The sequence below is a fragment of the Acromyrmex echinatior genome, chromosome 10 (assembly GCF_024713525.1).
Source record: "Acromyrmex echinatior isolate Ae372 chromosome 10, ASM2471352v2, whole genome shotgun sequence".
Lineage (NCBI taxonomy): Eukaryota > Metazoa > Arthropoda > Insecta > Hymenoptera > Formicidae > Acromyrmex > Acromyrmex echinatior.
In genome coordinates, this window is record NC_141861.1 from 5,229,282 (window position 1) to 5,256,523 (window position 27,242).

Below are 27,242 nucleotides of genomic sequence, written 5' to 3' on the forward strand. Positions count from 1 at the left end.
GTCTTGGATATTTTCTGAAACTCGGCCTTTCTCATCTTTTCTTTGTCACCGATTTAAACTTACTCGCCAGTCACATTTCAAAGGAAGAAAACGAGAAAAGAGAAGAACTCTGTAGTGGGCACATACGGAACTGAAGCTGTCACTCGTTAGATATACGTATCTCTGCGTATCACTCAGAAAACGAGTACTTACTCGTACGAAAAGAAGTTTCTCACTGACAAAAAGCGCGCATCGACTTCCTACGTCGAGGCGAATCGGCTGAATCGCGGGCTGTCCTTTTTAGTGTCGCAGACAGTCGGTCGGTCCCATGCGGAAGCGAATTGCCTCGTTGTGTTTTGTACAATACTCCGTTTTGGAACCACTTTAAATTTTGGCAGACTCGACTGTTTCTCGCGCAACTTTTGCGATCGTGAAACTTAGGAATAAAAGACATTGCGTATTTTCGACGAAGAGCGGTGAGAGAGATTCCCTTTATGTGATGCAGCGCGCTTTTGTGCCACGTGCGACCATTATGCGCTATCATTCTCTTTCCGTTTCGATATAAAGTAATCTGGTAGATTTAAAAAAAATGTTAGATATAAATTGTTTCATGTATTAAAATAAATAACTGTAGACCTTCTATATAGTGTTAATAGTTTTAAGTAGTGCTATTTTATTATCTTGCAATTTACTTTTTTTGAAGAAAATTTCTTGAAATGATTACAAAACATGAATAAATTTAATACAATAAAATATAATTCGTACTGTTTTTCCATAAAATTAAATATAGCTTATTGCATAAAAACTTTTCCAAGATAATCTGACGTTTTATTCATCTATGTTGTTATCTATGTTATTATTCTTTTCGATAAAAGATTTAATAGAAAAATATCTTATTTTCCTAGTAAAATGTTTGTTCTCTTCTTTTACAACTATATATAGAATCAAGAAGAATTATATGGTCAATAACATGAATTTCTATAAAAAAATGATTTACAATACTTAACTGAAAGACTGAAGTGCAAGAAGAAGAAGCTTATAGAAAATAGTGCAATGTTTCGGAAGCAATCATCCACTTTCCTTTTTGAGATCTGCTGATGCAACTGGGATTTCTTACACTATTTTTGGCTCCGATATTCTTCGATAAAAATGGACACGAGCCAATAATCGCATTCACATTCTAATATCTTTTTCTGAAAAAAAATGTCACTTGCTATTGATTTTTGAACGGACAAATTCATTTTTATGTTAACTTTTGTTACTTTAGTAATTGTTTAGTCATATAAAAAATATATTTATATTGTAAATAACATTCTGCAGTTAGTTATATGCAATTATATACGCAATCATGATTTTATTATAATTTTATTAAGTTTATCAGTGGTATTGTTAAATTATTTTTGTCAAGACTTTAAAATAAATAAATTGTTTTTTGTGTGTATGTATATGTGTATGTATGTATGTATGTGTGTGTGCGCGCACACGCGCGACAGAATTTAATTATATTTTTTTACTTAATATAAAAAATCAGTAGTGTAGTAATTTATCATACTATTATATAAAAGTTTATAAACATTTAAAAATTTGATCATAAATATCAGATACTTACATAGATACTAAACATAGATACTTACAAGTTAAACAAATCGGAAATTAATTATTTATGAAGTAGAAATTGATTACTAATACAAGAACTTTGGTCATTAATCGTTGATAAGACATTCTTTACATAATGAATGTGTCAATAAACACCTGACGATCAATTGATCATGAATAATCTGTTATGATACGAGAGTCCAATGAGTTGGTAAAAAATATATATATATATCGGTTGCGTCACTCACTATCCAATCATTATCGTGTTAGTAGTAATATGTATAAATTGATTGCACTTGAACCATTTGGCCGCAAATGTTACGAGCTGTACCATAGTACTTGTCCATGAACGCGCGTAAGTTCCGGCGCCTTAAGTGAACCAAGTCGACCCATTATCTCAGTTTACGTTGGGGTCTTTTACGAGCCAATACAGAAACTCCTGTAGAACATAACTGAAACCACAGTGGACTCGCTAATTGTTACCTTAATTTCGCGGATCTTCTTGCTATCGACATATTCTCCTTAATTATTTCCACCTCCTAAAATTTGAGATATTATCATTTTATATAAATATTAATATATATACATTTTACACAAAATGATTTCGCTAGAAAGAAAGGCTAATATTTAGTGAACAATTAAATTTTTTGTCAAACGATTAAATAATTTTTCCTTCTCATTTTAGTTCTTTGAAATAAATTATTTCATATTGATAAGAAAAAACAAGGTATTTTAGTTTTATGAAGGTATACAATTTAAAAATAGATTTTTTCCTGTCGTATTTCAAGATAAAAATTTAATATTATTGAAACATAATAAATATTACGCTTTAACGTTCGCCAGCGAACACAAGGTCTTGCAAGACCCGTGAGTTAAAGTTGTTTACTTTTTACAACTGTAAAGAAAATGAATAAATAGATATTTATTTCTATGATAAATATGTGTTTTTATTTCATCTTCTACATATTTGAAATAATTTACTATATATTATATAATAAAAAAAAATTGCTTTTCAAACGTTTTAAAATAATATCCCTTTTGCATCACATTTGACCTTGCATCCACATTTTATAAAAAATACTTAAAGATGTATGAAGAAACATAAAGAATTTTCTTGTGTTATAGATTCTAATATAAATGCTAATTTAATAATTTGTTTATTGAAATAAGAAGTAATATATGTCATGTTGCGAATATTTCGGTTTAATTTTACATTCTCTCTCTTGTGTTACTATCATCTGTGTAGCAATTAAACACGTCACATCTGTTTCTTCTAAACTATATTAGTCATGCAATCAGTTTGGAGTTAACATGTACAATAAACATTTATTTATCGGTGGTTCGCTATATATATGGTTAATGTGGGGATCTCAATAACATTCGTTTGAGTGAAACAAATAGCAGATGTCTATTGTATATTTTCCATTTACAACACGAAGTGCGTATCGCCGCTAGATGGTTGGAAAATGACGAAAATAAATTGAAACTATATAAAATTTGCACGGTCCATGTATTCTAAATCGTCCAGAATCGAGATCCTCACATTGACTGCAAACAAATCAATCGTTGACAGTTACAGTTTATTGTATTGCTCGTCTCGAAATGTTTTTATTTGTACGTGTACGCAGTCATAATTATATGCACACCTGCGGTACGTGTATCGTAAAAGTTTCTATTTATATCAATGTTAATATATCAGGTTTAGTTAGTTGCTGCTCATTCGAGCAAAGCCAATTACTGCGATTAGCATAATGTTCTTCCCGCTTTTTGCTGTACTCGCCAATACGTTTTGCTAAAAATATAAATTTCTCACGTGTGCTCGGAGCATTTTCATCGAAACTCCATTTGACGAACACAGTGTCGATTGACGTTTTCATTCGGTAGCGCTCGAATAGAATGACATCGCCGTTTTCGCATGCGTCCCGTAAATGATAAAAAGATGTAACGTTATGCATTAATCAAAATGTTAAATGACATCGGTATCGTTGGACGTGCTTAAAATGGACGCTGCGCGATAAATCAGATCGCGTCTTTTTTGCGCCGACAAGCTATTGTGCGTTTATTCATTTCCTGAATGTCCATCCCGGATATTTTGGTCGAGAGCAACACTCAACGCAGTCTCCGGAATACACGTAACGCACAATTTATTTTTGCGAGGCGACGTTTTAATAATGAAAATGTAATGCATGATATTTAGCAAGTTGAGTTTTGAATTTAACGAGAGCTTAACGGTGTGGAGAGAAGCTAGCAAACATGACATATTATTACGTATATCATCAAGTGTTATCTATCAAAAATTTCAAGTACTATTTAAAAGAACAATATAGTTTGTATCATTATAATAATTGATGTATTTTTTCGTTCTGCAGCAGTATTTAAGCTCTGAACTAGTTAAATATATTATTTATACGTTTATAGAAACTTTATAAATTGCTAATGTAACTTTAAAATTTTTTAATATTCTTTTTAGTACAATTTAATGTCTTTGTATGTATATCTCAATGGGTATATCTCAATATTATCTATTTGAGGTTGGTCAACTATTTAAATAAATTTGTTTTAGTTTTAAAATGAAAAAAATGAATTTAAAAATAAACTAATAAGAGTTACGATTAAAAATATTATAACGCTCTAGTCGATTATATAATAAGAAATTTAAATTTAAAGTTGTCTAGGCTAATCTAAGGATCTTTGTAAAAGTAAAGTAATACCTTTGGTTCTTACGGATTACAACCCGTAGCTTAGTAAATTGACAGCTTATGCCTAGTCCCATTCAATGTACGAAGGACAAGGACGTATCTCTGGAATAACCATAATTTATTGACTGTGGTAGATAGGACGCGATCTACCTATCTCAATGAGTGACTCTGTTCAAAGCCTGCATCGATGTAGATCAACGACGATACTCGCGAGAGGCTGAAAACTAATCAGGATCGAAGGTAACGGATGAGGAAACCTCGCTACGGCAGATTGTCTCAAATGACGTATGGTACCGTCGGGGACATCACTCAAGACATTTTCCGATACCTATCTGGATGCGCTGTGATGTTGTAACGCTGTCGCCGTCATCGTCTGAGACACCACCGTCGCGCAGAGCGCACCTTATTTTCGTTCAATTTAATGCCGTCAATATGTCGCTTTCCACTTTGAATTTATTTTCATCCAAAACCAGCGAGTCATGATTTTAAGGCGACAAGCCTCCCTGAGGTCAAAGCGCTTGGGCTCTATTTAATTCTCTTCGAATCTACTTTTCAGAAAAGGTGATGCCTTTCAGATGGTTGGAAATCTGCAAGTTCGCAGGTTAATGAACCTCTTCTGAAACTTGGCGTAAATCTGGTTAATGATTCCGATTAATAATCAGAAATGCCTTGAGTAGCACTTTTGCAGAAAGTGTGTAATTGAGTACGTACTCACAAGTCATTTATGAGAGTATTACACTTCATCAATTAAGTTTGATTTCTACGAGAAACTTCCTTCTAAGTGTTTGGAACTTCATCCTCGCGTGTTGGTACGTGAAATCATTTCTCCTTGAGATTCGTCCTTTATTCCGAATTGCTACCTGGACCGATGCCGTCCTTTCGTCATGGCGTTCTTTAAACTTTTCTCCGCTTCGATTCCTTGACGTTCACCTCGCATCGATTTCCTCGTTCACGCCTCGACGCGTTTCGTTCATCCCAGGATGCCACCTACCCGCTTCATGTCACTCACAGTTGAAGAGGCACAGGAGTCGCGACTGTCGCGAGTTGCAAAATGTTATGGATCGCACATACCCCTTCTCCCAATGGAAAACTTGAAAAATGGTCCTGCTTATACTGCGAAACTTTTCAAGTAGGTTACACCGTTTGCCTACGTCGTACGACACTACGAACAACGTTTTCTCCCGCGCTTTTCTATAGCTAAATAAGCTGATAATTATTTATGACGGTTTCTCCACGCGCGTGGTTAAACGGTTGCGATGAATAGTTTCCCTAACTTGTCCTGTCGACCTCACGTGACTCCTTTAGAAGTTTGTCTTAAAGTTTGTGCTTCAAGAGTTGATGCTTTACTGTAATTAACTCGACAACTAATTACTCAGTTCGCGGTAAACGTATATTGTATTAGAAAATATATATTTGTGCACATTATAAATTCTAAGTCGAGATGTAAATAATTATAATACGTAATAATGATTTTATTGATTAATATTATTTATCTTTTCAGTAAATTGGTTTAGTAAACTGGTAACAATTTTTTTTATCGTATTACCATTAATTTCATTATATTTAGCAACTGAAATCTGATTGTAACAATTTTATTGTATTCTTAAATCGCATTTTCTCAGCGTCCTCTCCTTTCACGTTGAAGTTAGGAATGTCTTCGACATTCCAGATTCTAATCTTCGTACGTCATAACTCGTGATAAACGTTTGTTCCTCTTCTCTGTTTTGAGTGCTAACACAATCGTTTTTCGGCGACAGCGTTTCCGCTGTACGGTCGCCGTACTGGGATTTCAAAATGTTGCAAACTTGCACATTTCATTCTGTCGCTTGCCAACAAAGCACAAAGAAGTGCCATCGTTATGGAGAAACAAATAACAATAACATTAAATAAAATATAAATATAAATATCAAATATTTACAAGGAGTAAAACTAAGTGACCGATATTATTAATTATTTATATACATGTATAAATTCATGGAACGTTTCAACTTGACTCAGTCTTCTTCAGCTATAAAAAAATTACAAACAAATTATAAATTATAAACAATTAAACGCAGTATATACAGTATTACGTTACAGTATTACATATGCTATACATTTTCAGTACTGCCAGTGAATATCGGAATGAATCCTACATGTACATCTATAAAATATTGTTTTGCACGTTATGAATGAAGTTTATTGTGAAAGATAATCATTCATTACAATGCAAAATTATGTAACCATCGTAATATATCGGCATTTTGTTTATTAATATTAATATTTTTGTTTTATCAATATCTATCATTTCTCAAACAACAGAAAAAAGACATTATCTTTTAAAAATTAAAAATAATACCAAATATTCAATTAAAATGTAGAAAATTTAAGTTATTGTAATTTATTAAAATTTATTATTTTTAATGTATCAAATAATTTGAAAGTAAATTTTGTACACAGGATGCAATATAAATATATATGATGACGTAAACGTAACTGATGTTTCAAGCAAGTGGAATTTCAGACTTCGAATAAACAGCACCATCTTAAATTGGCGGTATATTATACGCCTTCATGTAATATTCCCTACATAACGTTTAAGGGAAGGTAACGTTACATTTTCCTAGTGTAAAGAGCTCAAAATATTCACACACACGCACACACACACACACACACACACACGCGCGCGCGCGCGCGCGCGCGCGCACATACAATACATATGTACACGCACAGAAAAATTTATACTGTACGCAAGTAATAATGACTTCTTCAAGTATTTCAAAAGTTTATATATCCGCAAATCTATTATAAGTTCATCACAAACATCCGATTTATTCAAAATATATTCTGAATTCTCTAGAAAATGTAATGCTTCTCAATCAAGAATATTAAATTAAATCAAAAATTCGATTTACTTAAGAAGAATTCTTTTTTGCTTGAACCAAGTATCATATTTACTTGTAATAAAAAAATTACGGTTATATCTTAACGAAAAAAATAATTTTTTTGTTATTATTATATTTATATTTGCAGTTCAATCTATACTTTTAACTGTTTTATGTACCTATATTTTGTCTTATTAACTACAATTAATTATTGAAAAACGCATCGCATTGTCGGCAAGATTTGAATCTACTCTAGATTCCTAGATCGGTAAGCCTAATACATTTGCTGAGCTAATTGCTTATGATCGAATCATTGTCAATATATCTCCTACTGTAACTGTTCTTAATTTCATGCCTCTGCTGACAGTTTCATGTTATTAATATTTGAGGAGGTTACATGAGGAGGAACGAAATAATACCCTGGTATTTATTAATTCAAAATAATTAGAATAAATATTATATAAAAAAACATCATTATGGAACAATATAAAAATTCATGTTTACAATTTGGTCTCAAAATAAATATTTATTTAAATTGAAAACATAAATTATTTTGAAAATAAAAAATTTCTTGTTTCTAAACTTTATTTCGCTTTTTCTAAAGCTGTTGTATAGAATTGAAAGAAATATATCAAATTTTTCTGATCAAATAAATTTTCGTACATCAATATATTATTAAATATTCAAGTTAATCTAATTTGATTTTTTTTCGACAAAACTTTATATTCTTCAAAAGAGAATAAATTTTTATTTTTGAGAGCATATGATATTGAGTATTTCTAAAACTTGGGATGAATACATTTTAAGATTATTAGCGAGAAAATATTCTTTATTGAAAGTAATCATTACTTAAAAGAAGAAAAATAAAATGAATAATTGCTTTTTTTGAAGAAAATGATATTTTTCTGTGTGCATGCACACGCATACACACAAGAGCTTGTTTATATTCACAATAATGTATGCATGTGACGTTGTTGCAAAACAATTACTTTTCATTAACGTTATAATAGGGAATGTAAATTATAGCTTTAAATCTTCGTCAATATTCTACGGTTTTTACGAACTTCGAATAAAGTTCTGCAGTCGCGTTTTTAATTGATGCATATATTTATTGTTAATTAATTATCCTATTAATTAATTAATCATTAACTAATCAAACGTATCGCTTATTTGACGTGATCAAATTTTAAATGGAATCAAGTAAATATATTAAATAAATTACTAATCACATGATTATGTCTCACTTATAACAAGTATACTATTAAATATTTCTATCTATAAACTAACATTCCAGATATTTGATTTTCTATCATAAAATATTGTTAAACTTAGTGTTGCTTTATTTGATATATTACTTATAAAATTTTTATAATGTACACTTTATACATGTCTTATTGCCATCTAATAATATATAACATTTCAATCAGATTGCTGGTAACAAACGTTAAAAGTAAGATATTAAATATAACTAAATACAGCTCAAAAAATAATTCATTATTATTTTAATTTCTCTTTTTGTATTATCAAATTTTTCGTTTTGTTTTGCTATATCCATGAGATTATTCTTGCGTTATATTATTCGCTTTTCTATTTTTTATAGTAACGATATAATGTTATAAATAATAAGAACGCTGAAACTTTACGGGAATGAAGCACCGAAGTAACCGCGTCACCACTGGATAACGCGTTGCACAGATTCTCGCGAAATTGCTCGAACGTGGATTGCGTCTCATGGAATTGGGACAACTTTGTACGGCAGCGTACCGCCATTATCCCTACGACGAAGTATTGTTACAAAGTACGGTTATCATGTTTAACGTCGCAGCGATGTGTTCTTCCCAGAGTTACTTATGTGATATCGCACCGCGTATAAGAAAGTAGTATCTTATTACGTCTATACATGGGTGATGCAAGAAGAGATTTATCTTCGTACCTCCTCCGTTCCTCCGTTCCTCCTTGATGTTAATCTCCATGCAAACGTCTAACAATATTGTCGCCGCTATATCGAAACGCGCATATATTTTATGTATCCGCACGTTGTAAATACCACGTGTTGCAATACAACAGTTTTCCAAGAGGAATAATATATGCGTCCAAAAAAAGGTAGAATTAAAATATTGGATGATAGGGAAGAATGGGGGAATTGTGCGTGCGTGCGCGCGCGCGCATGCGAACAATGGGTAAATGTAAGTACTTTTACAGTATATTAGAATAATGATAACACTGATAACCTCTTATTTCTTACATCCAATGATAACTCGATATATCCTTAGTGCCGCATTATGATACATAATCATAAAACGTATATAAGGCATTCTACGTCAAATTGAGCACCTTTAAAATATCATTTATATTTTATCTTTAATTTGCTAACATATTTTACAAAAAAATATACTTGACGTTGACTTATGATCTTTCTATTTATATCTCACAGTCATATTTATATCACAGTTATATATCCACTAACATTTAGTGTTGGATCATCGAAACAGCAATTCTTATACGATCGCAGAGATTCAACATCATTGGATTAGGGTACAAGATTGGATAGGTGATCATAATTTTTTGTCTCACAGACGTTGCAATTCAACGTTTCTGACAACGTTCTGACTTATTGATTCAACGTTAGTGTGCTGTACGAGTATGCTGTTTAAGGTAAAGACCATTATATATTTTCGATGATTTTAATGTAGAGGAAAATGTGCAAATTGTGTATATTTAAAAAGAAAAACAAAAAAATTTAAGCAGATAATTATTGATCAATTACAGAAGCCTTTATTCAAAGAATATTGGCAGTAAAATATTCCAAATGGCAAGGTTTTTGTTTATTATTTAAGATATAGTTTCTATTGATTTAATATATGCATGTTAATTATTGCAGACAAAATAACTGTATCTTTCTCCTTTGAATAAAAATACTTCTGTAATTGAGAAATAATCATTGGCTTTATTTTACTTATTCTTTAAGTGTTGCAGAACACGCCACTTTCATACTCACACAGAGGTGTGTGTGTGTGTGTGTGTGTGTGTGTGTGTGTGTGTGTGTGTGTGTGTGTATAATCCTCCCTATTTCAAATAAAAAACTTTTACTTATTGCGAAAAATATTACCTTAGTCAGGATTCAAATCTGAGACCTCTCCGAGATGAGCCTTTTTTGTATTTTTATTATATTTATTCTCGCAATGTTTGCGTAAATATTTTCAGGAAAAGTTTTATATACATACAATAATTATTGTACACAGAATTTGATAATTCTATCGATTTATATTTATTGCTTGCTATAATATTTATATTTATATATAAATTATATATATATATATATATATATATATATACTATATATATATTATATAAAATTGAAGAAACCAGCCATAGTTTTTTAAATATATTTTATATATTTTATATATATATATATATATATTCATATATCTTTAATATATTTATGTTTTTTTTACTTTATACCTTTTGTTGCTTTTTTTCTTCTTTTCTTATTTTATGTTGCGTCTTGTATATGACTCACGCTATAGAAATTAAGCAATAGCAAAAAATGTGAGAAAACATTACAATAGATTTTCTCTGGTTTACACCCTCATGTGATTATTCTTACATGTCGTGGTCAATATGCTCGCATTACGGAGAACTTTGGCAATGTTCTCAAGTCAGAGGATAATCCCCGAAACTTTTCCCCGGGTTATTGTTGGGAAGCCATCCGTATCAACGCGAAAGTGTTTCGCTCAAAGTGTAGAGTTCTGTTTAATCCGATTCCATTGACAGAAGGAAACGCTATAATTTTAATCATTATAATTATCTTACTTTAGAAGTTATAGATAATAGCTATTTATTTTCGATTTTATTACATGTTTTTATGGCAAATTATAGGATACTATTTGATTTCTTTAATTAATAATAATATTGTATTAATTAAAATATTAAATTAATTTTAAAAAATTATGTATGGTGCAAAATAATTACTTTTGTATAGCGTGACTTATTACAACAATACCTGATATCTGCCATAAAAATACATTATTATAAAAATATTTTAATTAATTCTTTAATTCTTAATCTTTAATAGACGCGATTGGATTATTTGTTATCCTGCGTATTCCTTTTTTTTAAATACAATACTATATAGGAGTACCAAGTAATTAATTATAATATTTATCTATCTATAATTTTTTAAATGTACAATCTTATAAATGCTTTCTAAAGACGTTAAAATATACGTAAAAATTACTTAATAATTTTTGTATATTTGTAATGAAAATTTACCCATGATACATCGTGTTTGATAAAGGATCGGAAAATCATTATGTATTAAAAATTATTAATCAATTAAATTTCATAGAATCTTAGCGTTTTACTTGTCATTAGGTCAAAAACTCCTATCTGAAGATAATTTATCTTACATTCTTCTATTTCCTTATTCTTCATTTAAACAAGCTATGCAAAACTCATAGTTTTAAGACAATATACAGCGTACGATTCCTTTTGCTAAAAGGATCTCGAGTAATTCCAATTGCTTAAACGTGTTCTTCTCGTTGGCGCATAATTGAAAGGATATTAATAAGTATAGTCGGGCTAGAGGGGCAAAACGCAAATGAACTTGACAAAGATATATATCATAGATCTTAGAGTATTATAGAGAAGCGCTTGTCTTTTTGATCGCAGAGTACTGGCTATATTAGAACGTAGGATGGCAAAGATTCGCCAGTGAAAACATGCTATGCTCCAGGAAGTAAAAGCTCTGCTCTTCTCTCTTCTTCTTCTGTTACTCATTTTCTGTTCCTCTTTCTCAACACTATTCTCTGTTTCTCTGTTGGAGAATAATGGACATGAAAGCTGCTAGAATAATTAATACAGGCAATTGGATGGAAGATCAACTGGTAAATTGTTTACGAGAAATGAGTCCTGAAAGAATTAATGTATTATAACTAAAAATGTCTCACCTATACTTAAAAAGCTACAAAGTAATTATGATATTAAAATTTAAATACTATAAAAAGTTTTTAATATATTTTATCAATATAAATCTTTTCCAATAGTAAATATTTAATTAAAAATGCAATAATTATGTAAATAGCAGACAACTGATAATAAATTTACATAAATAAAAAATTAAGAAATATGAAACAATATTTGACCAATTAACTTTAGAAAAAAACAATCTAATAATTATAAAGTGTAGTATTACAGTAACTATTTTTCCTTGTAGAGAAAAAATACTTTAGGTAAATAAGAAATTTTTGAAAAAAAATTTCTTTTGATAAAATTTTGGAGAAATTTGTGGCACTAAGAATGAGAAAGTAATTTTTTTGGTAATAATATAAAGTTTTTCATGAATAATTAACGTAATACAATCTAATAAATTTTTAATTTTGCAGTACTCTGTAATTATAATGGACAGGAGACACCTGCGTTCTTCATGGCTGTCCAAGAAAATTTTCTATAATCCTAAATGAATTTCAATCGTTTTGTCCCATGAATCAGACCCTTTCAAAATCTTTTCGAGCTGAACTTGTCCACAGCTCGCGATTATTCTATTCCGCGGCATTTCTATGTTCTGCGAAATCTCGAAAGCTGCATTCAAAAAGGGACGGGAAAACAAATTGTATGGAAAGATGAAACAGTCTTAATGGACTCTTAGAAAGGTAGCGGAGTTACGCGGGAGAAGGAAAGGTGGGTTAAGTAAAACGCTGCTGAAACGTTGGACGGTGTTGGTGAGCACGCCTTGAAATTTGCCTCATGGAACTCTTCTCTCTCTCTCTCTCTCTCTCTCTCTCTCTCTCTCTCTCTCTAATATTCAGACTGTTGTGTAAAATATAATTCAAAGCAATGGTGTAAAGAACGACGAAGCGTGCGAGGGGTAACAACGAATCGGGCGAAAGGAATAAGGGTGAGACGTAGGTAGCGTGAATATATCTCCGCGGCCACCATTCCCACCCCTATTACGGTCCTCACCACGCTAGGCAAGCCGGAGTTGTCTATCCCGTCGCTAACTTCATTTAAGTTTTGATCCTTTTACTGGGTACTCCATGCTAACTTTCCATATCGAGCATTGAAGGAGATACTTTAAAATCTCGAACAGAAAGACTATTGAACCTAAGGGAAGGCGTGGTCTCCATCCAATTGCGGTGTTTTCTGGACAGAGATTGTTAAAGAAAAAAAAAAAGGAATTAAAGAGTGAAAGAAAGAAGAGATGGAGAAAAGAATAGAAACAAAGAAAAAGAGATATAGTCGGATGGAAAGGAGCAGAGGATTATACGATAAAGAGGCCGAAGAAGTGAATGTGGCAGCATTCTGTCTTCGCGACCTACAAACAGGGGAGAAACATGACTTTTATTACATTGAATCACTGAAAACGAGGGTTCACCGGATTATACATTGTGCTAAAATGCAGATACAAATTCTCCACCGAGAATCATGACCTCATTCTTCTCTTTCATTCTTCCGCATCCGTCCGTCGCTTGTTTCCCTCCCTTGTCCTTCCCGCGCTAGCAGTTATTCTTTTGCCGTTCTTCTTTTTCTTTCTTCGTCATTTGACCTCTTCTTTCGTCTTTTTCCGTTCTCTTTGTCATCTGCTGGTCCAATGCTTATTTGTACTTTACTATTAACTTTGTTGTAAGCTTTCGGTATGCTCCGTCATTCCTTGTCGTTAAATCCTTTGCAAAACAGTAACTACAATCCTTTTATCTTGCCGGACAGTCGCGCATTTCTTCCTCGTCATTGTTCGGATTACATCATCCGGAATACTGAATGTCACATTTTATCTGCGGCAAGACGCGCCAAAGTATGGCTGACGATATTAAAACTCTCTTACTAGCACTTGCGCATAATTAGCAAGCATTGTGCTATTGTTTTAAAAACACAAAGATATTGTATCCATAAAGATAATAATTTTGAAATTACATGTTTAGCACAACCATCGAATCTTAGATTTAATCACATAGTCATAATTGCGTGTATCTATTTATATATTAAAATTAGAATACTTTAATACGTTTTTGATCGTTTTTAAATTTAATTCTCTGGAATTGGGGAGATAAAAAAAATTTTATGACAATTTTTCGTCGAATTTCAACGTTCGTTGTAAGACAGGTTTAGCTTCAAAGACGCGTAATTAAAAAAAATCGTAAGAAAATTTTTAAAAAAGTATTTTGTAGATAAACCTTTGTACATACTTTCTTTTTAAAACTATTAAATTTTTTTAAGAAAAATTTTTTTATCAGGCTTCAGACTGTTGAATATATGTAATTTTAAAAGAATATAACAACGTGATCTTTATTTGAATACAAAAGATAAATTAAAAAGACCGGTCAAAAAAGTTAGTCTCAAGCTTTAAAGTTTTTTTTATTTGCAGTGATTTTTCTTTATTTTTATAATGAGAAACAAATTTACCTGTTTGTAAATTGTAACATTAATATCAAAGTTATTATGTATTGCTAAACTTTTTTACAATACAAATTATTGTGTATTTATATTACCATGTGATTAGAATATTCTGCATAATATAGTATATCAATCTTGCTTTGATTACAATACACTTGAAGCGTTCTCTGAGGATTCTGCTATAGAGTAACGGAAGCCTAAGATGGGACAATGTATCTTCTACGTTATGTCGAACAGGTTTTAGAATTTCGCTATAGTTCGCACGAAGTTGCAGGGTGCACGTTATCGGATACATCACATATCGAAGGCTCGAACGTTACTGATATCGATTAAGCCATTGTTCTAAAGATCTTGGGAAGCTTCTAGAACGTGCTCAAGGCGTTCGAAATAGAAGATTGAAGAAGAACAGAGAAGGAAAGAGAAACGAGACGAATTTTCGTCCATAAAAGAAGGAAATCTCTTATCGTTTTTCGTGTCCATGGTATGCACACAACCCACAGAGATGTGCATGTATACGCCTTCGGGGATCCTTTTGTGCCCGTGCCACATTATAGGAACTGGTGCATTAGACAGAGTAATACGGCTGGAGGAATTCCAATTGCAGCACGGCCACATCGTTCGGTTTAACGATTTCGTCGGACTTCAGAGAATACGGAGTGCTGCACAGAGAAGAGGAGTGAGCTTATGTATAGACTGCTCCGTTGACATGTTTAAAGACCGTCGTACATCTCACGGTTGGAGAGAATTGTACGTTGCCTTGGGCCGCGTGTAAATGTATCAATATTCATCCCGTCAATTTGACTACTGTAAAATACATGTAGTATTATGGAGAAGATTATTATAGAGAATTATAATGTTGTGCGGAAGCACATGATTGTTATCATCATATATAAGCTTAATATACTGCCCGTATTATATGTTTTCTTATATTGTTATTTCTATCTATGGATCCGTTTAAATACGAATTAGTTAGAGAATCCATCAAAATTATATTAAAAGAAAGAGCTGTTTAAAAAGAGAAAAATTATATTAGGTGTTGGAATTAATTCGTAGCGTTTTACAAGTGATGGGAAGTACTTTCATTAATGTATTTTTTAATGCTCATGTGAAATAAATAACATTCTTTCATTAAAAAACGCTACGAATTAATTCCAACACCTAATATATAAAAATTATATATACCTAATATCATTATTTAATATCAACATTTTTATAAAAATGTTTAACAATTAATTTATAAAAAAATTAGAGAGTTCTTAAATAATTAATAATTATATGATATAAAAATTAATTAAAATCGATGCACTACAATCTGAGATACAAGCAAAAGAAAACGCTGGGTTACAAATATCCGAATGTAGGTAGATAGAGAAATGTGGGTACTGAGAGTTAAATGTGTTTAGTTCCCATCAGTTGTATTTAGTTATGTTTCATGGGTGTTCACACGGTTTTATACTTTTGTTCCAGCCATATCTGTTCCGTCGATGAGAAGAGCGGAAGGCGGAACCGAGTCGAAAATCGACCGAGAAATGCAAATCGCGCCGAGCCCTGGCCTAGACTATCTAGAGTCATATAATTCATAGATTTATCAAAAGAAGAAAAAAACGCCTAAATTATGAATAAATAATAAATATAATAAATAAAAAATATATAGTGATTTATCGTACAATTGTAATATTTAATATATTAACTTCTAATACGTTCTCTTCTAATACGTTAATTGTGTATACGTGGATATCTGAGAAGATAAAAATAGTTAGACATTTGTCTGTGTGTTATAACAGAATCGTTATTAGTCAGTAAAACATGAAGTGCCAAGTGGTCCTTGCGAATATTAAAATTTTACGATTAAAAAATTATTTAAAATAATTAATTACTACACAATTGTAAGATTATTTTTAATATGAAATCAATCACATAATAAACTATAAAATTTAAATACCCTAAAGAAAGCCCGAAAGAACGATCGAAGTTGGATGTTTCAAATAATACATATTAAATATTCTTATATTAAATTAATTTATTTCAGATATGACTGAGAGCCGAAAAACTTTCGATTTCAATATCAACATTCTGAAACGCTAATAATAATATATTTATATAGTAAAGTAACAAGTTACTTTCAAAAATACTATTCCAACCTTAGGGTTATCCGATCAGCAGATACAAACAATGCTTTTAAAATGTTATATTTTTAAAAATATTTTTAATATTAAATAAATATTATAAATATATTTTAAAAACATCTGCTGATTGGATATCGACATAAAAAAATTATAACGTCATTACCAAATCATTATTATAAAAAAATAACGATAATAATAACGGCGTATAAGTAATACATTATTTGACATCCCTGGTTTGTTAAAAAGTTATTAACAAAATTTGTTTTACTTAATTAATCATTATTTTAAAACTTGTTTTGTTAATAACTTTTTAATAAGCACCAAGGAAGATCAGTAATCTTGTAATTAACATTAAAATCAGTTAAAAGTTATTTGGCACTCATTGTGTAAAGAAAAATATTAATTTTTTTAATCAGTCTTTAATCTTTAATTACTAATATTTTATAACGAATAACTGTTAAAACCTTTTGAAGGTTACTCAGGAAAATATTTTTGACAATGTATATAAAGATCAAGATCATCGTAGTAATTTTTTTAAAGTGAATAATATAATTATTTTTTTTTTAGAGTCACCTCAAGATACTTGAATGATATGCAATTTTTTTTTACTTAATATTTAGTTGATATAAAATCCAAGGACCGTAATATGTGTAATGACTTAATATGTATAAGTAAAATTGTTTTCAAGATTCAAGTATACATTGTAAAAAATCTATTGTAAAAAAGCTTCAAGCAGCATTATAAAAAAAACATCTGAATTTTTTATTTGAATCGTATTTATAAATGTGACGAATACTATAATAAATACTATAATAAATCAAATACGATAAAAAATGTCAACATGGCCAAAGTCTTGTTAGATGTTTCGAATAATACAATATATGTATATTCTTTATTAAATATGTATATTCTTTATTAAATTTATTTCAGATATGATTGCATGTCAATAATTTTTCGGACTTTCAATATAATCAGTCCGGAATGCTGATAATCCTCCTTAAATTAAATTAGAAAAACTGTAAAAAATATTATCTCAGCTAGAGTTTGAACCTTCAACTATAATAAATATTAATGATCAAAATTTATCTAATAAATTATCTTCACAAGAATTTATATTTCAAGTGTCATGAGTGAATTCATTAAACAAACTATGCTTATAAATACAGGTTTATCTATGCGAGTAAGCCAGAAAGAAAAAGCGAGCCAATAGTCATTTTCAAGTATAAGCGGACAGTTTTTCACAAGGTAACACTACATAGCAACAAAATATTTATTAATAATATTTAAAATTTATTTGTACAGATTATGTATAATGTTACGCAATCGCGCGTGTAACACTCAATTATAAATATTTCGAAAACATCTTCAACAATTACATATAAATAAACACATTTACATATAAATAAACAATTACATATAAATAATAAGATAAACAAATACTATTAAAAGAGAAAGATCAATTTTAAAATCTTTTGTAAGATTCATGTAATTGTTACGTAATTCATACATTTTCTAACATAGAAATAGAAAAAATATATTAATTAAATTTTTTTATTTTCGATATTTCAGTACATGTTTTATTTATAAAACGTGTTTAGATGAACTTATTTGTTTATAATTAAATAAATTCGTAAATTTTATTAAAACGATAAGATTTGATTCAAATACATATATTTAACATTTTGCGATACGTTCAATGCAGGAATCCGAAACTGAAGAAAATCATTAGAACAGATTAGAACAGTCATTATAAGGATGCTTATTAGTACATTCTTATTACTCATTCTTATTGTATATTTGATATATCATTATTATGTGCAATATGGACCAATAGGACGACTTATTAATAATATACCAGGACCACCAGGTCATCCAATTATTGGTAATACATTACTCTTACTAATTTCAAGAGGTAAGTTAAAATTTTTAATACATTTCGATCAATTAATATTAGAAAATAAAACTATCACTATTATTAAATATTTTAAATATTGTTAAATAATTTTAATAAGTGCATAAATTTATCAATACTCTTTTATAGAGACGCACCGGATATCTGAAAAATATTCGATATCCGGTATTATCCGACACTTTTTTACGATCCGACCGGATAGTCAGATATTATTAATATCCAGAAACATATCTGGTGAAATTTTATATCATTAAATTGTTGATTTTTTTATTATATAAATGTTCCATAGATAAGTATGTATATTTATAATATTTTACCTATAATATTATACCTATAATATTTTATATATACTGTTGCAAAATTACAATTTTTTTCTCTACAGATTTTTTTTCTTTTTAGAAAACATTGTCCCGAAATCCGGTCAGATATCTGAAAAGTGTCGGATATCCGATAAAAATTGTTTTCCTGGATACCAGATATCCGATGTTACATTCTTTTCGGATATCCGATATCCGGTATCCGGTAATTTTATCCGGTGCATCCTTACTTTTTTATAATATTTATTTCATAAATTATTTTATTTTTTTCCACTATATCTAAGTAAAACAGTATAAAATATAGATATTAGAAATATTATTATAAATAAAACTAGTGTTACAATTTTCTATCTTATAATATTTATGTATTCGAAATACATGCATTTTTCAGAAGATCTTTGGAAGCTTCTAAAGATTTTAAGTAACAAATATTCTGTTTTTAAATTATGGTCATTCTTTGAGTACATAGTATCTATCAGACACCCCGATGATCTAGAGGTAATAAAACATTGTCCAACAAAATTTAACTTTTTTTTATCTTTGGTATGTGGAGTGTCATTTCTTAAAGATTTTTAGCCGTTGGATTTGAATCCGTATTTAGAAATATTATCCCAATTTTTTATTCCCTATATTATTTCATTTTTTCGGAAATGTGACATGGTAGATAAATTATAAGAACATTATTATTTTTAACGTTAAAAAATATACAAATAATACTTCGGAAATAATATTTCGCAAACCAAAGACAAAATCAATGACAGCAAAATATAACAAAAATTCTATATACATTATTGTCAAACTGGAATTTTAGAAATAAATATTTTATTTTCGTTTATTTACATTTAATAAAAGAACACTGATGACGACTATAAATATTTTAAGAATAATGAAACGCATGTGAGAGATATTTCCAAATGATTAATTAATTATTTCTTTAAGGCCAGAGTCGATTCTTATATTTTCAGATTATCTCAAGTACAATCTTAAGATATCATGAATCAATCAAAAGATCACTTATGTCTTAAGACACTGCGTAAAATAATTTTGAAATTAAGTAATACTTAATTTAATATTTTCTATAATTTTGCAGATAATACTAAGCAGCACAAAGAATATCAATAAAAGTAAAATTTATGATATATTACATCCTTGGTTCGGTACGGGTCTTCTTACCAGTGGAGGTAATTATATTAAATGTACATATTTCTTTCAATAATATATATATTTATAATATATATATTTATAATATCTTGATAAAAAGATAACAAATTATTACTTCCTAAATACAACGATAACAAATTACTTTTAAAAAATAGTAACGATAACGTTACTTTTTATAAAAAGTAACGATAACGCGTTATTTTCATAAAGTAATAACGTTTCCAACTCTGTTAATTTTAATATTGAATTCAAAAGAGAGAAAGATTTCGCAACATACATAAATATCATTTATATGCGAGCTTAATAGCATTATTATATAATTATGTGTCATCATTTTATTTTAGATTCCAAATGGCAATCTCGGCGAAAAATATTAACACCTGCATTCCATTTCAATATATTACAACAGTTTGTTGAAATTTTAATCGAAGAGAGCGAGAACATGACAAAGTCTTTGAAAAATATAGGAGGCACAGTTGTAAAAGATTTAGTACCATTCATTAGTGAACATACGCTGAACGCATTGTGCGGTATTGTAATCTGTGTATATCTATGTAAAAGTTTTATTGTAAATAACATTAGTAACAACAGAAAATATAAACTTATGTAAAATATGAATGTTGCAGTGAATTATATGTTATGATAATTATAAAGTTATCTAATTTTTATTAAGATATTTTTTATTTTTATATTTATATTTTTAAAATGTATTGTATAATTATATTACAATATAACTTTTAATAATATAACTTTTTTGTAGAAACTACTATGGGCATCTCTCTAAAAAAAATGAATTTATATCAGCAAGAGTATCGAGATGCAATTTATAAGATGAATCAAATTATAATTTATAGGTAATATTTACAGGTTAAAATAACTTTTATATTTGTATGATATTTGGAGAAATGAATTAATATTAAATAATCACACACGCATGCACGCATGAAGATAAATAATGAATTATACTCCATCTTATTTTTAATAATACTTTCATATGTGTTCTACTAAAATACAAAATACAAAATATATTTGTATTGCAAATATATATTATTTCAAATAAAATTATTTCAAATACATTCTATCCAGCCCTGTTAATCATGCATGTAAATATTACATGCTTTCCTTTTTTGCATTATTAAAATATTTATAAGTGATTAACAATTTAAGAAATCTTGTACAAAATAATACTATCATAATACTTAAAAACATATATATTATATAACATTTTATAACTATGATTTAGAGTAATGAGACTATGGCTGAAAAACGATTGGATATTCTCATTAACACCTAAAGGTAGAGAACAAGCAAAGGTCTTGAAGATATTGCACGAATTTACTGAAAGGGTGCGTAAAAATTTTATCTTCTTTAATAATTTTAAATATTTTATTAAATAAAATCATTTTTAAAAAAATTTTATCTTTTATACAAATTATTTTAATTTCATTCAAAATATTAATAAAACAATTTGTAAATATTGGTAAACACATCCTTAGCTAATTTACACAAAGTAAAAGAAAATTAATATATGATATGTGTAGATTATTGCAGAAAGAAAAGCTTATCATAAACGTACCAATGGGCAATACTTAAAAAATTTTGGCGAAGATGCAATTATAGAGGCAGATGATATAGATAATATTAAAAGTACGTAATACATACGAAAGTCGTGGATGTCTTAACTTCTATCACTTAATATTAAAAATTATTGCTGCATTGAAATTTAAATATTATCATATTTATATTATTAAATAACATACACATTGCTGTGAATTAAATTACTTCAATATTTGTAATATATTATAATTTAAATTTATTGTTACTTAGTAAAAATGTACTTTATAAATTGGTATTTATATATTTATAAAATTTGATTTAGAACGAAAAAAAAAACTTGCTATGTTGGATCTTTTAATACTGGCGTCTCAAGAAAATCTTTTGACTGATTTAGATATTCGAGAGGAAGTCGATACCTTTATGTTTGAGGTATGCATTTGGAACTTTTCTTTTTTCTTTAATTATGCGTTATCCAGATATATATTAACGCAATATAATTACAGGGTCATGATACTACAGCAATGGGTATTTGTTTTGCTTTATCACTATTGGCTGAGCACAAAGACATACAGGTATTTTTCGTTTAAATGAGTATTATGAAAAGGAAAGAATAATTCCTTTAACTCAACAAAAATTTATTAAAATAGGAATAATAAAGAAATAATGTTTTTTGCGAGTCTGCATGCGTACATTCGCGTTTTTCGCTAGATTTTAAATCCAATTAATTGAGATCCTAAACTAAAGATTAAATTCCGAAGAAATTCCTGTTTTACCAAATCAATGGGACTTACAAACATATGTGACATTGACATCACTACATACTCTACTATATCAATATCAGTATTTTTCGTAAAGCATTTTCGTATACTAGTGTACTCAAACTAGTGTTTAAATTTAATTCTCTAAGAGCATTCTTCATATAATCTATTAGTCTCCAATTTCGTAAGGAAAGAGAGAGAGAGAGAGAGAGAGAGAGAGAGAGAGAGAGAGAGAGAGAGATTGCAGTTTTTATATCATAAAAAAAATGTTGTCATGACTTGATAACTTTAGATGTCCATATCGGACTAAAAAATTATACTTAAAATTTTAGTTTCAAAAATATTTTTTCGTTCTCGGCATAAATTTCACATATAGGATTAATATTAATACCTATATTTTTATTTTGGATAAGGATTTCGCAATCTCTAAAAGTAATGCGTATGAAAATCCTTTAAGAAAATTATTGCGTTTAATTGGTAAAACAGATGATTTTAGAATTTCTTTAAATTGTTCTTTATTTATTTTAAATATACTCATACAAAGATATAAATATTATATAAAATTGTATATTCAAAATTAAAATATATAATTTATACATATATCACATATATCTTTGAAAAAAATGAAACCAAACTTCTTTAAAATTATAAAGAAATTGTACGAATGTATTTCTGTATACGTGAAAGACATCATAAACATTAATAAAAAATGCTTAATTTAACATTGATACAGGATCGTGTTAGAAAAGAAGTTAATGCTGTTATACAAGAAAATCAAGGAAAGCTTACTATGAAATCGCTGCAAGATCTACAATATTTAGAGAGATGTATAAAAGAAGCGTTGCGTTTATATCCCAGTGTTTTTTTCATATCACGAGTGATTTCGGATCATGTACAATTAAAAACACGTACGTAACTCAATCTGTTAATATGCACATATATTTTTAAACATATGAAATGTGTCATTTAATATTGTATTATGTTATAAGAATATATAAAGTAATATGTTTTTTATTTTGAATAAGATAAGATTTTTAAAAGCAATTTAGCATTTTTTAGCATTTTTAAACACACTTTATCTTAGAAGTAAATCTATTCAAATATTACATTTTAATTTTAATAAGCTTTGAGTATGTTGTAATCTATAAGTCAAAGTAAGAGACACGTATTTTTTTATATTTACCCATACGGCCGTTAAGAGAGTAAAACACCCTCTTAAAAAAAATCGGTTTTTATATTTCTGAGCTAATACTGTCGAAATGATAAAGACATAAAAAACGTTTCAAATAAAAGTTTTATGATTTTTAATGTATTTTATAACGGTTAACTTTTTTGAAAATGTCATTTTTTTCGAAATCCTCCTATCTCCTCAATTTTTGAAAATTTTAAAATTTGTTCTAATACAATCAAATATGATAAAATTGTATTGTAAAGATGTATTTTTCAAAATGTATTCATATGTATAAGAAAAACATTTTTAAAAAAGCAAATATAGCAATAGCCATGCAGCGGATACGGATAGGGCGCGCGAATAGCGATATAAAGGTATATATATATATATATATATATATATATATATATATATATATATATATATAAAACTTATTTTTGAAAAAAATGCATCTTCGCAATAATTTTGTTATACATGATTATATTTGTCGTTAAATATATTATAAGTTTTGCTACAGGATGAATTTTTTAATTTTCAAAAATTCAGAGGGTAGGAGGATTTAGAAAAGAAAGATATTTTCAAAAAATCTGAGTAAACTGTTATAAAGTACTTTAAAAACTATAAAACTTTTATTTATATCTTTTACCGCTTCGAAAGTATTAGCTCAGAAATATAAGGTATATACAAAAATATGTGCGTCTTCTTTTGATCTAAATTACATACTCAAAACTTGTCAAAATGGGTGTAACACTTGGATAGGAGAAAGCAAATCTAAAAGAGATATGTAGAGGAAACCGGGGTAAGTCGTTACAGTTAGTTTTTTAATTGCCACAGGTGACAGTACATTTATGAATTTTTATATGTGGTTCTTATGATATTCTACAATTAGTTTAGCCGCCATATTTGAATTTTAGAAGATACTATGTATGTTTTCTTGATTTTTTACTATTAAAAGTTTTACTATTAAAATGTACAAATTTCATTGTACATGGTCTGTCCAAAAAGTATCGGGACTACACTCACAAAAAAAAATTTATTGCACATATATGTACAATGAGTTAAAAATCTTCAAAATAACTCCTTCTAAATCAATACATCGTTGCCAGCGCTTCTGACATACTTGATGTGCTCCCTGGAAGTCTGCAACCGGAATCTCCTTCAGGCACTACGTCGAAGCCGCTTGCACTCTTTCCATCGTCCAATAATGGTGTCCTTTTAGACTTTGTTTCATCCGAGAAAAGAGAAAGAAGTTTGGCCGAGTCAGGTCTGGACTATAGAGAGGCTGAAGTAACGTTACGGTGTGCTTCGCCAGAAACTCCCTTATGCGTAGCGTCATATGATTAGGCGCATTGTCGTTATGAAGAATCCAAGTATCGGCGACTTCCCTATGAACGGATGGCAAGAGTCTCAGCATCGAATTTTTTTCAATTTCATGCAAAACTTGATTGCATATCGCTGTTCAATCGTGCGTTGCATCTTGATTGCTGACGAAACTACAAAATAATTGCTCACACTAGAAGCGATCCACACTCTGCAAAGACTCAGAAGTGAGCTGGTCGTATCGTATACCTGAAATCTCCAACATCCCTGCCCATGGAGACCATTCTGCAGCCCTTCCCTTTGGCTAGAAAAAAATCAGTCCTGATACTTTTTGAACAGACTATGTATTATATAAATCGCTTGTGTTATTGTATACATATATGTATAAGTTAGAGGTATGTGATTATCTTTTGTTAGAGGTATGTGATTATATATTTTTTATATATTTCTTTTATATACATTCGATTATAATAACATATTTTATTTGAATCGATATATGTACTGGTTTTCGATCCGTATTTTTTCGAATTGAAAATGGAAGGTTGGGACAAATTGTTACACTTCGATCGGGGCAAATTGTTACAGTGTAACAACTTACCCCATTGAAAACAATTTTTTTTTCTTACAGAATGATGCACAGATTTCTATAAATAGATTACCTACTTCGTCTCCATATTTGAAGACAATGCTGAGTAGCGCCATATTTGTGTTCACTCCATTCTCACATATATAAATCACACGGATAATAACATTAGTGTTTTCACATAAATTTATGCGAATATTCAGAATAGACAGATGCATACATATGCGTACGTGAACTGAAATAAGGCCAGCTCGAAATCAGGTTCATCTCTTTCTATTGAATCAGCAATCTAGTTATAAAAGTCTGTGGAATAGTGTGATCTTATAAAAAAAAATACAAACAAAGGATCTATAAATGTAGAAAAATATGCGACAGCGGCAAAGAAAGTTAAAGATGGTCACCTATCTGTGAGAAAAGCAGCGTTTAAGAGACATAGATACAAATTTAAAAAAAATTAACTATCTAGTTAAAGATGTACTTGAAGCAATGCACATTCATTAATTTAAATGTAATACGTTAGTATGAAAAAAAATTGCTAATCAAAAATTGTAACAACTTGCCCCGATCTCCTCTATCCGGTAATCGTTTAATATCACTCTGTTTGTTTAGTCAATCCTGTTATCTTTTAATATGTATCATTTCCCGATTTCCGATGCCGATCTTCTCAGATACAAAGGTTCATTGTCTAAAATTTGAATATTCTTCCAATCGAATTCATAATCATTCAGAATAAAATATTCTTTTTTAAATATCAATCTTATATTTTCCAATAAATCGAGATTATCGTATTAACATTTCTGTTAAGCTAATTGCACGTATCTAGCTTAAGTTAAATCGAACAGTTTATTTTTCAAATTTTAATGAAGTTTTCGATTAATATTTGTATATTGCATTTTTCTGCTTTCAGAGTCATATTTACTACCTCCAAAAACGATGCTGCATCTTAATATCTATGGAGTCCATAGAGATCCCAATTTTTGGTCAAATCCAGAGATATTTGATCCAAATAGATTTTTACCTGAAAAGATTCGAAATCGTCATCCTTACTCATATTTACCATTCAGTGCTGGACCACGTAACTGCATTGGTAAATTGTTTAATGATATTCTTTTATACATAAACAATATATATCAATATATATCAAATTGTAGGTCAACGATTTGCTTTGCTGGAGATGAAGGCAATGATAGCCTCTCTGATTCATAATTTCTACTTGGAGCCTATTGATTATTTAAAAAATGTACGATTAGGAGCTGATTTAGTAATCCGACCTATTGATCCGCATCGCGTAAAATTTATTCCAGTTAAAACCTAAACATTAAAAAATAATATTTTAAGAATTTAATAATGTATTGCAAAAATAAAGAAAATTATCATATGTTTATAAACATATGCGAATAATAAGAAAGGTCTCTATAAATATTAAACTTAAATAGCAATACATAGATTATAATATAAGTTAAGCCTGTCTTAATTTATTATAAGATCTTTTAATATTATATTATATTTTGACCTGACCTTGATGACGCCACCCAAGTCAAACTTATAAGATCAGTAAGATCTTTTTGATCAGTAGATCTTTTTGAATCCTACAACTTTTGTCTGAACAATTTTTTTCAATAATGCCGCAATAAAATTTTACAAATATAAATATATTTATAAATATATTTTAAGCTTTACAAATTTTTATTGCGGATTATAACAAAAATAAAATATGTGGTTAAGTAATTAATATTTATAAACGTTATATTTAATGTGTATATTATGTGAACAATAACTAAGTTAATTTTTTATAAAAGGCATTGTAAAA

General features: G+C 29.1%; 2 protein-coding genes across 4 annotated transcripts in view; one reads left to right on the plus strand and one right to left on the minus strand.

Moving 5' to 3' along the window:
• Positions 1–27,242, minus strand: part of LOC147908240 (uncharacterized) — a 539,816-nt gene that overhangs the window by 287,933 nt on the left and 224,641 nt on the right. The window lies entirely within an intron of this gene.
• On the plus strand, positions 17,805–26,840 carry LOC105153189 (cytochrome P450 4C1). Its single transcript, XM_011067898.2, has 13 exons — positions 17,805–17,898; positions 18,356–18,565; positions 19,274–19,380; positions 19,973–20,063; positions 20,388–20,573; positions 20,804–20,897; positions 21,287–21,389; positions 21,585–21,690; positions 21,923–22,029; positions 22,104–22,172; positions 23,092–23,266; positions 26,340–26,519; positions 26,584–26,840. The coding sequence occupies exons 2-13, from the start codon at positions 18,409–18,411 to the stop codon at positions 26,745–26,747; spliced, it is 1,539 nt and encodes a 512-aa protein (XP_011066200.1). The 5' UTR covers positions 17,805–17,898; positions 18,356–18,408; the 3' UTR covers positions 26,748–26,840.

What these genes read in the sequence shown, in the direction of transcription:
- LOC105153189 (XM_011067898.2), top strand. Translation starts at nt 18,409, where the DNA reads ATGCTTATTAGTACATTCTTATTACTCATTCTTATTGTATATTTGATA. An exon ending in AATCAAATTATAATTTATAG is followed by an intron (nt 20,898 to 21,286) that starts GTAATATTTACA and finishes ACTATGATTTAG; the next exon opens with AGTAATGAGACTATGGCTGA. An exon ending in TCATGTACAATTAAAAACAC is followed by an intron (nt 23,267 to 26,339) that starts GTACGTAACTCA and finishes TTCTGCTTTCAG; the next exon opens with AGTCATATTTACTACCTCCA.